Consider the following 13,708-nt stretch of genomic DNA (forward strand, 5'->3'; position numbering starts at 1 on the left):
TCAGATGTATTATTTGGAAACATTTTCTCCCATTCTGTAGGTTGTCTCTTCACTCTGTTGTTTTGTTTGCTGCACAGAAAACTTTTAGTCTGATGCAATCCTCTATCAGCCACTTAAGGACTGAAGCTGCCTCTCCTACTTTGGTAGGTGGGTTCTTTACCACTGAGCCACCAAGGAAGCTCACTAATCTCTACAAGAGGAGGATACTCAGTTGCATCCTACTCTTTGTGACACTGTGGACTGTAATCTTTCAGGCTCCTCTGTCCGTGGAATTTTCCAGGCAAGAATACTGGAGTGGGTTGCCATTTCCTACTCTACAGCATCTTCCCCACCCAGGTGTCGAACCCGCGTCTCTTGCACCTCCTGCGTTAGCAGGCAGATTCTTTACCACTGCGCCCTCTGGGAAGCTCTCACTTGAGGGCAGGTACTGTATAATACTTATCTCTGTTTTTCCAATGTTCAAGCAATGGATTGGCACAAAGTCATACTAAGTAAATGGTTGATGTATGTAAATAAGTAAATGAATGTGTGCTATGACATTATTATCTCGTGAGAAGGTGTCTGTCAGAGGGAAACACTTTGCATAAAGGAGACAGTTTGAAACTCAGTTCTGCCTCGGTTGGTTGGCCCTAGACAAGCCTTTTTAACCTCTTGCAAAATCCTTATATGTAAAATTCAGTGATAATATCTCACTAATAGGCTTGTTATAAGAAATAAATTGATGCTCTGAGTATAATGCGCTGCACACAGTGGTCACGCACTAAAAAATAGCTATTATCAATTATTATGAGGCAACTGAATGTCAGGAAGGCTCACTTAGGGTCATTCAGCTTTTAAATAGAGGTTGGAAGTCAGATTTCCATGTCCTGTGCTAGACCCTGGAATGAATTAATCAGGCAGGATTTCAGTCCCTGCTTCGGCTTAGTTGTTCAGTCGTGTCCGACTCTCCGCAGCCCCAAAAACTGTAGCCTGCCAGGCTCTTCTGTCCATGGGATTTTCTGGGCAAGAATAATAGAATGGGTTGCCATTCCCTTCTCCAGGGGATCTTCCCCACCCAGGTATAGAACCGCGTCTCTCGCGCCTTCTGCAATGACAGGCAGATTCTTTACCTCTAGTGTTACCTGTGAGAAATTCGCAATTAAACACGGGAAAGAGAAATTAACAAATAATTAATATATAGTGAGTTAAGTGAAAGTCGATCAGTCGTGTCCGACTTTTTTGAGACCTCATGGACTATACAGTCCATGGAATTCTCCAGGCCAGAACCCTGGAGTGGGTAGCTGTTCCCTTCTCCAGGGGATCTTCCCAACCCACGGATCGAACCCAGGGGGATCGAACCCAAGTCTCCCGCACTGCGGGCGTATTCTTTACCAGCTGAGCCACAAGAGAAGCCCAAGAAAACTGAAGTGGGTAGCCTTTCCCTTCTCCAGCGGATCTTTCCGACCCAGGAATCGAACCGGGTTCTCCTGCATTGCAGGAGGATTATTTACCAACTGAGCTATCAGGGAAACCGATAATATATAGTATGGCAGATCAAATAGCCGAATTGTCTGCAAATTATTGGGGCAAAGCAGAGATGGCAGTGAAAGTGACATTTGAGCTGTAATAAGAACGGAAACTGAGAGGATTTCTAGACACTTAAGTCTCAGAAGCTGCCGGAACCAAGGTGCTGCGGGAGTTGAGTGAGTCTCGGTCGGATATTGTTGCCGGACTGGATCGAGGCCGTTCCGTCAGGGTTTTCAGTGGGGTCGCGGCTTGTTGAGCCCATCTTCACCTGGCAAAAGTACGGGCCGCGCTGCCGCCAAGGATGAACGGAGCACTAGGAAAGGTAACGCAGTCTATCCAAGCTGGGCACGAGAGAGGTGGTGAGGAAAGCGGAGCTGGGAGGGGGCGGCGGGGCTATAACGCGGCTGCCGACATCCGGGTAAGAGACTCGGGCAAGAACAACCTCTTCCCGGCAGCACGTGCGGCGCCCTGTCAAAGGGTTGCGCTTTCCCCTCTGTTCCGGGGAGGATTCGGCTGCGGTAACCCGCGCGCCACGCCCCCTCCGTGCTATCCTCGCCGCACATTGGCCTGGATAGATAGGAGACCTGCAATGGCAATCACCCGAATAGGTCCGGATAGTATCTATGACCTTGAGCAGGTCATTTTATTTTTGCTTTAAGTCATCAACTTCCAGATTTTTTTCTAAGAATACCGTTTTGACTCGCTGAACAGATTGGGATGTGAGGCTACTTGGCGATCAGTGAAGTTGCTCAGTCGTGTCCGACTCTGCAATCCCACGGACTGTAGCCTACCAGGCTCCTCCATCCATGGAATTTTCCAGGCATGAGTACTGGAGTGGGTTGCTATTTCCTTCTCCAGGGGATCTTCCCGACCCAGGGATCAAACCCAGGCCTCCCGCATTGCAAGCAGAGGCTTTACTACCTGAGCTACCAGGGAAGCTACTTGGCGATAGGGAAGCGTAATAATAAAAAGAACGTTTTGACTTACAAACCCTTAGTTACGTGACTGCAGTAAAACCATATGAACCACCATAAAGCATTCCTTTGCTTTCCTTTGTCCTCTTAACAGATTAAAATTGTGCTTTTTCATTTGTTTCATACTATTTAGAATAATGACTGTGTTTTTTTTTTAGCAATTTATGTTAAAATTTTATTTGAGGAATTAATTTGGAGGCTATACCTCCATGATACATAAATCAACATGATCATTGTCGCTCACAGATCTACTAGTCCTACTTTGGGGCAGCCCCTGAATGTCTCTAGTTTTGTTTCCTTAAGATCCCAAACCTCACTTTATTCTTAACGAAATAACTCTCAGTTGTTCACTTTAGCCAGATTGTGAGAATTTGACTAGATCTGGTGAAAAGAATTATAGAAAGAAAAAAAAAAACTGTAAAGTTTCTAAATTTAATTGTTAAAAACGGTCAGATTGGTGACTCCAAGCTCCTACTCTAAAAGCTTTGAATCTGAGGAATGCTGCTGAAAGGGAGCAATCATTGTTCAAGGTGTACTGTTTTTAGCCATTCTGCCCCCATGGACAGAGGAGTCTGGCGGGCTGCAGTCCATGGGGTAGCAGAGAGTTGGACACGACTGAGCGACTAAGCACAGCACACAACACACATACTCCTGAAGAACCCATGGAAATCTGTCATAGGCTATCACCTTAAGGTATAAGATTATATAGGGCCCCTCTGAGTCTGATGTCACTTCTCCCTTCTAGATTCCTTTGTTACTGATTTCCCTCTTCTATTCTGACCTGTCGCTTTTGACCAGGTAGTGTCCTCTTTATTTACTCAATACTGAATTCCTAATCTTTGATCTCCAGGAGCTTTCTCAGAATGCCCTTACTTTTTCACCACCTCCAAATGCTCCATTTTTCAAAGCGCAGCTCAGATCTAATCTTTTCCTTAAAACCTTTCAGACCATTCTAGCCAAAGTGCTTGTTTATTTTTTGAACTCTTAGCTGGTATTATCTTTTGGCACTTAATCGTATGCAGTCTTGTATTTGTCTGTCTGAAGTGTTAGTTAATACTTTACATTTATGGGATTTGCATCAGAGCTGTGTTCTACCTCTTGCTAGCTGTGTGGCCTTAGGCAGGTAATTTGGCCTCTCTGCTTTAGTTTTTTATATGTAAAATGCAAGTGATAATGCCCATCATATGGAATTATAAAAATTATAGAAAATAATGTCAGTAAGAGTATTTTGTGCGAATAACTATACAAATAGGAATGTTAACATTATTCTGCAGCTAATGAACTGCTTTCATTTTCATAATTTCATTTTATCTCGCTATGAGATAATCTTGGCAGGCACAACAAATAAAGAGATGGAAATTACTGGTACAATACCTGATACATAATAGTTCTCAAATGCTTTACCAAATGCCTATATGAATGAATGCCTTGCTTATAGGTCAATAGTCTATTTTGTGGTAATGCTGAGATTGGAGCCTAGATTTTCTATCCCTCCTAAAACCCCACTGCCTTTCCTTTTCTGAGTATTTTACATCTCCCTAATTTGATAATAATCTTGGTTTCCTTCATGTGTGAAATGAGGAATGAGAACCTTCCTTGATCTTCCCAGCTGTCAGTCCTTCATTTCTTTGTGACCTGTGCAGCCCATTATACTGATCTCATTGCAATATAATAAGTAATTTGCACATCTGCTTTCCTCATTAGAAAGATTGTGGGTGGGCAGTTGTATTTTCTTCATGTCTGTAGGTACCCAGCCTACAATATACTTGGCCTAAAGTTGCTGATATTGTTCATCACTAAGTCAAGTTTGACTCTTTGAAGTCTCATGGACTGTAGCAGGCCAGCCTCTGTCCTCCCCTGTCTCTCAGATTTGCTCAGATTCATATCCACTGAGTCAGTGATCATATCTAGCCATCTTATCCTCTGCCGTCCCTTTCTTCTTTTGCCGTCAATCTTTCCCATCATCAGGGTCTTTTCTAATGAGTTGGCTCTTTTCATATCAATGAAATCATATAGTATGTGAGGCCAAATATTTTTTAAGAGACTTTCCAAAGATCATACAGCTAGTAACACAGAGGAGCTGATATTCAAACCCAGGTCTGTGTGAATCTCTAATTTGTATTTCTAACTACTATAACGACTCAGGGCAAAGACAGTCTTTGATAGTCACTATGTTATACATATTCAGAAGAATGGCCAAAGGAAAAACTACAAACAAAAGCAATTTTGCAAGAACATAGGAAAAGGTCAGTTCAAACATCACTTACTAGCTATCTGCATCAGGTATGTTAATTCATCTTTCTGAGCTTTGGTTTCCTCACAGTAAAATGGGGGTATAAATACCTGCTTCATAGAATGGTTGCAAGGGTTAGTGGAAATGATGTTTGGCGTATAGCAAGTACTCAAAAAATGGTAGAACTGTTTAGGCTATTATTATATGAATTTTGCTGCTGTTAATTGCTATTGTATTTTTGAGAGGTAGTATGGCAGAATGGGCTTCCCTGGTAGTTCAGTGGTGAAGAATCTGCCTGCCAGAGCAGGAAACACAAGAGACATGAGTTCAGTTCCTGCGTCAGGAAGATCCCCTGGAGTAGGAAATGGCAACCTGCTCCAGTATTTTAGCCTGGAAAATCCCATAGACAGAGGAGCCTGGTCAGCTATAGTCTATGGGGTTGCAAAGAGTCAGACACCACTGAGCAACTGAGCACTCGTGTATACAAACACACACACACACACACCAGAATGAAAAACATGGACTTTGGATTTAGACTTGGTTTGAATTCTTGGCATGTCTTAGCAAACCTAAAACTTTGGCAACTTAAAAGCTTTTGTTTTTTTCCCTCTATCATTACAGTTCAGTTCAGTCGCTCAGTCGTGTCCATCTCTTTTCGACCCCATGAATGGCAGCACGCCAGGCCTCCCTGTCCATCACCAACTCACGGAGTTTACTCAAACTCATGTCCATAGAGTCAGTGATGCCATCCAACCAATTCATCCTCTGTTGTCCCCTTCTCCCACCTTCAATCTTTCCCAGCATCAGGGTTTTTTCAAATCAGTCAGCTCCTCGCATCAGGTGGCCAAAGTATTGGAGTTTCAGCTTCAGCATCAGTCCTTTCAATGAATATACAGGACTGATTTCCTTTAGGATGGACTGGTTGGATCTCCTTGCAGTCCAAGGGACTCTCAAGAGTCTTTTCCAACACCACATTTCAAAAGCATCAATTCTTCAGCCCCCAGCTTTCTTTACAGTCCGACTCTGACATCCATACGTGACTACTAGAAAAACCATAGCCTTGACTAGACGGACCTTTGTTGGCAAAGTAACAGCTCTGCTTTTTAATATGCTGTCTACGTTGGTCATAACTTTCCTTCCAAGGAGTTAAGTGTCTTTTAATTTCATGGCTGCAGTCACCATCTGCAGTGATTTTGGAGCCCCCAAAAATAAACTCTCTCACTGTTTCCACTGTTTCCCCATCTATTTAACATGAAGTGATGGGATCAGATGCCATAATCTTTGTTTCCTGAATGTTGAGTTTTAAACCAACTTTTTCACTCTCCTCTTTCACTTTCATCAGGAAGCTCTTTAGTTCTTCTTTACTTTCTGCCATAAGGGTGGTGTCATCTGCATGTCTAAGGTTATTGATATTTCTCCCAGCAATCTTGATTCCAGCTTGTGCTTCCTCCAGCCCAACATTTCTCATGATGTACTCTGCATATAAGTTAAATAAGCAGGGTGACAATATACAGCCTTGATGTACTCCTTTTCCTATTTGGAACCAGTCTGTTGTTCCATGTCCAGTTCTAACTGTTGCTTCCTGACCTGCATACAGGTTTCTCAGGAGGCAGGTCAGGTGGTCTGGTATTCCCATCTCTTTCAGAATTTTCCACAGTTTCTTGTGATCCACACAGTCAAAGGCTTTGGCATAGTCAATAAAGCAGAAGTAGATGTTTTTCTGGAACTCTCTTGCTTTTTCGATGATCCAGTGGATGTTGGCAATTTGATCTCTGGTTCCTCTGCCTTTTCTAAAACCAGCTTGAACATCTGGAAGTTCACGGTTCACATATTGTTGAAGCCTGGCTTGGAGAATTTTGAGCATTTCTTTACTAGCATGTGAGATGAGTGCAATTGTGTGGTAGTTTGAGCATTCTTTGGCATTGCCTTTCTTTGGGATTGGAATGAAAACTGACCTTTTCCAGTCCTGTGGCCACTGCTGAGTTTTCTAAATTTGCTAACATATTGAGTGCAGCACTTTCATGGCATCATCTTTTAGGATTTGAAGTAACTCAACTGGAATTCCATCACCTCTACTAGCTTTGTTCGTAGTGATGCTTCCTAAGGCCCACTTGACTTCACATTCCAGGATGTCTAGCTCTAGGTGAGTGATCACACCATCGTGATTATCTGGGTCATGAAGATTTCTTTGTATAGTTCTTCTGTGTATTTTTGCCACCTCTTCTTAATATCTTCTGGTTCTGTTAGGTCCATACCATTTCTGTCTTTTATTGTGCCCATCTTTGCATGAAATGTTCCTTTTGTATCTCTAATTTTCTTGAAAAGATTGCTAGTCTTTCCCATTCTTGTTTTCCTCTATTTCTTTACACTGATCACTGAGGAAGGCTTTCTAATCTCTCCTTGCTATTCTTTGGAACTCTGCCTTCAAATGCGTATATCTTTCTGTTTTGCCTTTGCTTTTCACTTCTCTTCTTTTCACAACTGTTTGTAAGACCTCCTCAGACAACCATTTTGCTTTTTTGTATTTCTTTTTCTTGAGGATGGTCTTGATCTCTGTCTCTTATAGAATGTCATGAACCTCCGTCCATAGTTCATCAGGCACTCTGTCTATCAGATCTAGTCCCTTAGATGGTATGGGGAGGGAGGAGGGAGGAGGGTTCAGGATGGGGAACACATGAAATAAATGTAAGAAAAAAAAAAAGAAAGGAAAAAAAAAAAAAAGTCCCTTAAATCTATTTCTCACTTCCACTGTATAATCATAAGGGATTTGATTTAGGTCATATCTGAATGGTCTAGTGGTTTTCCCTACTTTCTTCAATTTAAGTCTGAATTTGGTGATAAGGAGTTCATGATCTGAGCCACAGTCAGCTCCCAGTCTTGTTTTTGCTGGCTGTATAGAGCTTCTCCATCTTTGGCTGCAAAGAATATAATCAGTCTGATTTTGGTGTTGACCATCTGGTGATGTCCATGTGTAGAGTCTTCTCTTGTGTTGTTGGAAGAGGGTGTTTACTATGACCTATGCATTCTCTTGGCAGAACTCTATTAGCCTTTCCCCTGCTTCATTCTGTACCCCAAGGCCAAATTTGCCTGTTATTTCAGGTGTTTCTTGACTTCCTACCTTGCATTCCAGTCCCCTATAATGAAAAGGACATCATTATATAAATTATGTTTTTCCTCTATGAAAAGAGGCAATTATTTTGATGCTTCTATTAGAGGATTGATGAAAAATTGAGCAAAGTGCTTAGAACAAAGGATTACTCTGTAAGTGATAGTAACAATGCTATTTTAAGTAATATTTGTTAGTATACAGATATATTCTGTTAATACTCATAGAACAGCTCTCAAGTGCTTGCCTCATGGGACCCTTACCCACTACTGTCACCACCCACCCCAGGACTCTGGTATCTGAAGCTACTCACACACTATAGATTTTGCCCCATGACTGGTTCTTATGTTGCTGTGTAGTCCTTTCCTGGTTCCTGACTCCCAAGCTTATGGGACAAGTGTTTTTGTTACCTGCTGGGGCATCTATGTCCTCATTCATTCATTCACTAGAATCACTGGCCTCCTCTTCCATTTGCTCCAGAGCTGGAGCTGCTCTTTCTTTGCTGACTGGGGAGAGAGAGTATTTGTGGATACGGTCCCAAAATAGATTACTTTTGTCATGATAAATAATGCTGAGCATTGTAGGGAAGAGGAAGCACATTTCCCAGAGCTGAAAGGAAGAGTTCATGCCATAATTTGGTTGTCTTCCAGACAGTTGTCCACCCTTAAAAAGGGTTGGCTTTTAGATAATTAAATTCATAGCTGTTGTGGAGACTCAGAAATCTGAACATTTAAAGTGAGGAAAGATCAGTCTTATCTAGATCTCTCTTCCCATCCAATACCTCTTCTGTATAAAGTGACTGACCCATTTAAGAGTACATTCTGTTCACTCTGATTTCTGTTCTGTTTGTCGTGGTTGATAGATCTTGGCCCCGGAGGGATCTTAGAGTCATTGGCTCTAACTCCAGAGAGGGGAAAATTACTGACCAAGATATGGTGGCCAGTGGTGGGGGAGCCAGCCAGAGCCCCTGTGACTGCTCTTTTATTGTGACCAACATTAGGTTAAGAATATTGTACACATGTTTACAGAGTCTTTTGGTATCTGATTTAATTGTCATTTTTAGGATTGTCTATATACTTTGTCCTTCCTTCTGTCTATTCATATCCCAATCTTCATGACCTCACATTCTCTGGGATACTTTTCCTAAATATGAACATTTCCCTCCTGATTTCCTAAGCACTAACACCTTCATTCGGAGAAGGCAGTGGCACCCCACTCCAGTACTCTTGCCTGGAAACTCCCATGGACAGAGGAGCCTGGTAGGCTGCAGTCCATGGGGTCGATAAGAGCCTGGTAGGCTGCAGTCCATGGGGTCGCTAAGAGTCGGACACGACTGAGCAACTTCACTTTCGCTTTTCACTTTCATGCATTGGAGAAGGAAATGGCAACCCACTCCAGTGTTCTTGCCTGGAGAATCCCGGGGATGGGGGAGCCTGATGGGCTGCCATCTTTGGGGTTGCACAGAGTCGGACACAACTGAAGCAACTTAGCAGCAGCAACACCTTCATTTAAGGGAGAGAGGGTGTAGAATAGGGGAAAATTACAGGCTTGGAGTCAGAAACCTAATATCCTATGCTAGTTCTGATAGTAGCTGTTTAACTTTGTTACAATTAAAGTTACGCAATTGTACTTAATCTCAGTTTCCCCATCTGTAAAATGGGATAATAATACTTATCTGGTAATGAAATTATGATTTAGACACATGGTAGGTACTCAACAAAATAGGTCTGGGTAGTAATAAATGGTAGCAATGATTAGCAGTCATTCACTTCTTTCTAATCATTTATTTTTTTATTAAAACAACATTGTGCCTGAGAGGAAGACATGACTCTTGCCTTTGAGAATCTCGTTTTAGCATAGTGGTCTGTGGGGGATATTAAGAGTTTCAGTGAATCTCTTGAAGTAGTATGTAAACTTTTTTTCCTCCCTCACTTGCAGTTCAGTTCAGTTCAGTTGCTCAGTTGTGTCCGACTCTTTGCGACCCCATGAATTGCAGCACACCAGGCCTCCCTGTCTATCACCAACTCCCAGAGTTCGCTCAAACTCAGGTCCATCGAGTCGGTGATGCTATCCAGCCATCTCATCCTCTGTCGTCCCCTTCTCCTCCTGCCGACCAATTCCTCCCAGCGTCAGAGTCTTTTCCAATGAGTCAACTCTTCTCATGAGGTAGCCAAAGTATTGGAGTTTCAGCTTTAGCATCATTCATTCCAAAGAACACCCAGGACTGATCTCCTTTAGAATGGACTGGTTGGATCTCTTTGCAGTCCAAGGAACTCTCAAGAGTCTTCTCCAACACCACAGTTCAAAAGCATCAATTCTTCGGTGCTCAGCTTTCTTCACAGTCCAACTCTCACATCCATACGTGACTACTGGAAAAACCATAGCCTTGACTAGACGGACTTTTGTTGGCAAAGTAATGTCTCTGCTTTTGAATATGCTATCTAGGTTGGTCATAACTTTCCTTCCAAGGAGTAAGCGTCTTTTAATTTCATGGCTGCAGTCACCATCTGCAGTGATTTTGGAGCCCAGAAAAATAAAGTCAGCCACTGTTTCCACTGTTTCCCCATCTATTTGCCATGAAGTGATGGGACTGGATGCCATGATCTTTGTTTTCTGAATGTTGAGCTTTAAGCCAACTTTTTCACTCTCCTCTTTCACTTTCATCAGGAGGTTCTTTAGTTCCTCTTCACTTTCTGCCATAAGGGTGGTGTCAACTGCATATCTGAGGTTATTGATATTTCTCCCGGCAATCTTGATTCCAGCTTGTGCTTCCTCCAGCCCAGTGTTTCTCATGATGTACTCTGCATGCAAGTTAAATAAGCAGGGTGACAATATACAGCCTTGATGTACTCCTTTTCCTATTTGGAACCAGTCTGTTGTTCCATGTCCAGTTCTAACTGTTGCTTCCTGACCTGCATAAAGGTTTCTCAAGAGGCAGGTCAGGTGGTCTGGTATTCTCATCTCTTTCGGAATTTTCCACAGTTTCTTGTGATCCACACAGTCAAAGGCTTTGGCATAGTCAATAAAGCAGAAGTAGATGTTTTTCTGGAACTCTCTTGCTTTTTCGATGATCCAGTGGATGTTGGCAATTTGATCTCTGGTTCCTCTGCCTTTTCTAAAACCAGCTTGAACATCTGGAAGTTCACGGTTCACATATTGTTGAAGCCTGGCTTGGAGAATTTTGAGCATTTCTTTACTAGCATGTGAGATGAGTGCAATTGTGTGGTAGTTTGAGCATTCTTTGGCATTGCCTTTCTTTGGGATTGGAATGAAAACGGACCTTTTCCAGTCCTGTGGCCACTGCTGAGTTTTCCAAATTTGCTGACATATTGAGTGCAGCACATTCACGGCATCATCTTTTAGGATTTGAAATAGCTCAACTGGAATTCCATCACCTCCACTAGCTTTGTTCGTAGTGATGCTTCCTAAGGCCCACTTGACTTCACATTCCAGTATGTCTGGCTCTAGGTGAGTGATCACAGCATCATGATTATCTTGGTCGTGAAGATCTTTTTTGTACAGTTCTTCTGTATATTCTTGCCACCTCTTCTTAATATCTTCTGGTTCTGTTAGGTCCATACCATTTCTGTCCTTTATTGAGTCCATCTTTGCATCAAATGTTCCCTTGGTATCTCTAATTTTCTTGAAGAGATCTCTAGTCATTCCCATTCTGTTGTTTTCCTCTATTTCTTTGCATTTCCCAGTCTTGTTTTTGCTGACCATATAGAGCTTCTCCATCTTTGACTGCAAAGAATATAATCAGTCTGATTTCAGTGTTGACCATCTGGTTATGTCCATGTGTAGAGTCTTCTCTTGTGTTATTGGAAGTGGGTGTTTGCTATGACCAGTGCGTACTCTTGGCAAAACTCTAATAGCCTTTGCCCTGCTTCATTCTGTATTCCAAGGCCAAATTTGCCTGTTTACTCCAGGTTTTTCTTGACTTCCTACTTTTGCATTCCAGTCCCCTATAATGAAAAGGACATCTTTTTTGGGTGTTAGTTCTAAAAGGTCTTGTAGGTCTTCATAGAACCATTCAACTTCAGCTTCTTCAGCGATACTGGTTGGGGCATAGACTTGGATTACTGTGATATTGAAGGGTTTGCCTTGGAAACGAACAGAGATCATTCTGTCGTTTTTGAGACTGCATCCAAGTACTGCATTTCAGACTGTTTTTTTGACCATGATGGCTACTCCATTTCTTCTAAGGGATTCCTGCCCGCAGTAGTAGATACAATGGTCATCTGTGTTAAATTCACCCATTCCAGTCCATGTTAGTTCACTCCTAGAATGTCGATGTTCACTCTTGCATCTCCTGTTTGACCACTTTCAATTTGCCTTGATTCATGGACCTAACATTCCAGGTTCCTATGCAATATTGCTGTTTACAGCATTGGAGCTTGCTTCTATCACCAGTCACATCCACCTCACTTTATTTGGTTCTATATCCCACATTTTTTTTCTGCAATTTTAAAAATTGAAGTATAGTTGGTTTACAGTGTTTCAAGTATATAGCAAAGTGACTGAGTTATATATGCATATTAATATATACATATTCTTTTTCAGATTCTTTTCCATTATTGGTTATTAGAAGATTCTGGATATAATTCTCTGTGCTCAGGATGCAGCCTTTTGTATATTTGTACCTGTATATGTCTGGGGAGAAGGTTCATGACTTTGGGCAGATTCTCAGCAATATCTGTAACATCTCCAAAGCTAGAGAACTTCTCCTTGCCATTAATACACAGATTTTCTGCTAGAGGTGTCAGTTGTTTTGCCACCTGTTTTGACTTAATCATATGATGCTGTGGTATTACTTAGCTATTTAATACAAATGTATGTTCATATCTCCAGCCGTTCAAACTCCTATAAAACGGGGGTCGTGCTTACATTTTTAAAAAGGCTTTATTGAGATATGTCATATACCATACAATTTGCCCATTTAAAGTGTATAATTCAATGACTTTAATTTTTATTTTTTTTAAATTTTATTTTATTTTTAAACTTTACATAATTGTATTAGTTTTGCCAAATATCAAAATGAATCTGCCACAGGTATACATGTGTTCCCCATCCTGAACCCTCCTCCCTCCTCCCTCCCCAATGACTTTTAATATATTCAGGGTTGTGTTACTGTCACTACAAGCAATTTTAGAACTTTTTTATCACCCTAGAAAGAAGTCCCAAAGACGTCCCATATCCCTTAATTGTCATCTCCAGCTTCCCAAACCCCCCAACCCAAGGCAACCACTAGTCTTTCTTTTTCTATAGATTTGCTATTCTGGATATTTCATATAAATGGAGTCATACAATACTGGCCCTTTGTGACTGTCTTCTTTTATTTAGCATAATGGTTCCAAGTTCATTCATATTGTTACATTTTGTTCTTCTAGTCCCTTTCATAGTCACCACAATAGTTGGCACCTATTAGGCTTTTAAAAAATAAACTTTAGAGGACTTTGCTGGCGGTCCAGTGGTTAGGATTCTGTGCTTCCACTGCAGGGGGCAGGGGTTCGATCCCTGGTGGAAAAAACTAAGATCCCACATGCCATGCCAGCCATGGCAGCACAGCCAAAAAAGCAAAACAAAACTTTAGAATAGTTTTAGAATTACAGAAAAGTTGCAAAGACAATACTGGATATACCCCCATATCCAATTTCCCCTATTATATTTGTATGGTATACTTTTTATGATTAATGAACTGATATTGATATATTATTATCAAGTCCATGTTTTACTAATACTTCTTTCATTTTTAAAAAATCCAGGGTCCTTTTTCTGTTCTAGGATCCTACCTAGTATATTACATTTAGTCATGTCTGCTTAGACTCTTCTTGTCTATGACAGTTTCTCAGACTTTCCTTTGTTTCTGAAGGCTTTTACACATAATGG

The 13,708-nt window shown here is 41.6% G+C and overlaps 1 protein-coding gene across 2 annotated transcripts in view; it reads left to right on the plus strand.

The window, feature by feature from the left end:
* Positions 1-1,675: 1,675 nt before the first annotated feature.
* MRPL48 (mitochondrial ribosomal protein L48) overlaps positions 1,676-13,708 on the plus strand; it is a 55,541-nt gene continuing 43,508 nt past the window's right edge. Inside the window, exon 1 of one of the 2 annotated variants that reach the window (XM_061380820.1) lies at positions 1,676-1,924. In XM_061380820.1, coding sequence (XP_061236804.1) covers positions 1,808-1,924 — 117 coding nt within the window. In that variant the 5' untranslated portion in view covers positions 1,676-1,807. The remainder of the gene's footprint in view (positions 1,925-13,708) is intronic. The other variant, XM_061380821.1, reaches the window with a different exon arrangement.

This window comes from Bos javanicus, chromosome 15, assembly GCF_032452875.1.
Source record: "Bos javanicus breed banteng chromosome 15, ARS-OSU_banteng_1.0, whole genome shotgun sequence".
Taxonomy (NCBI): domain Eukaryota; kingdom Metazoa; phylum Chordata; class Mammalia; order Artiodactyla; family Bovidae; genus Bos; species Bos javanicus.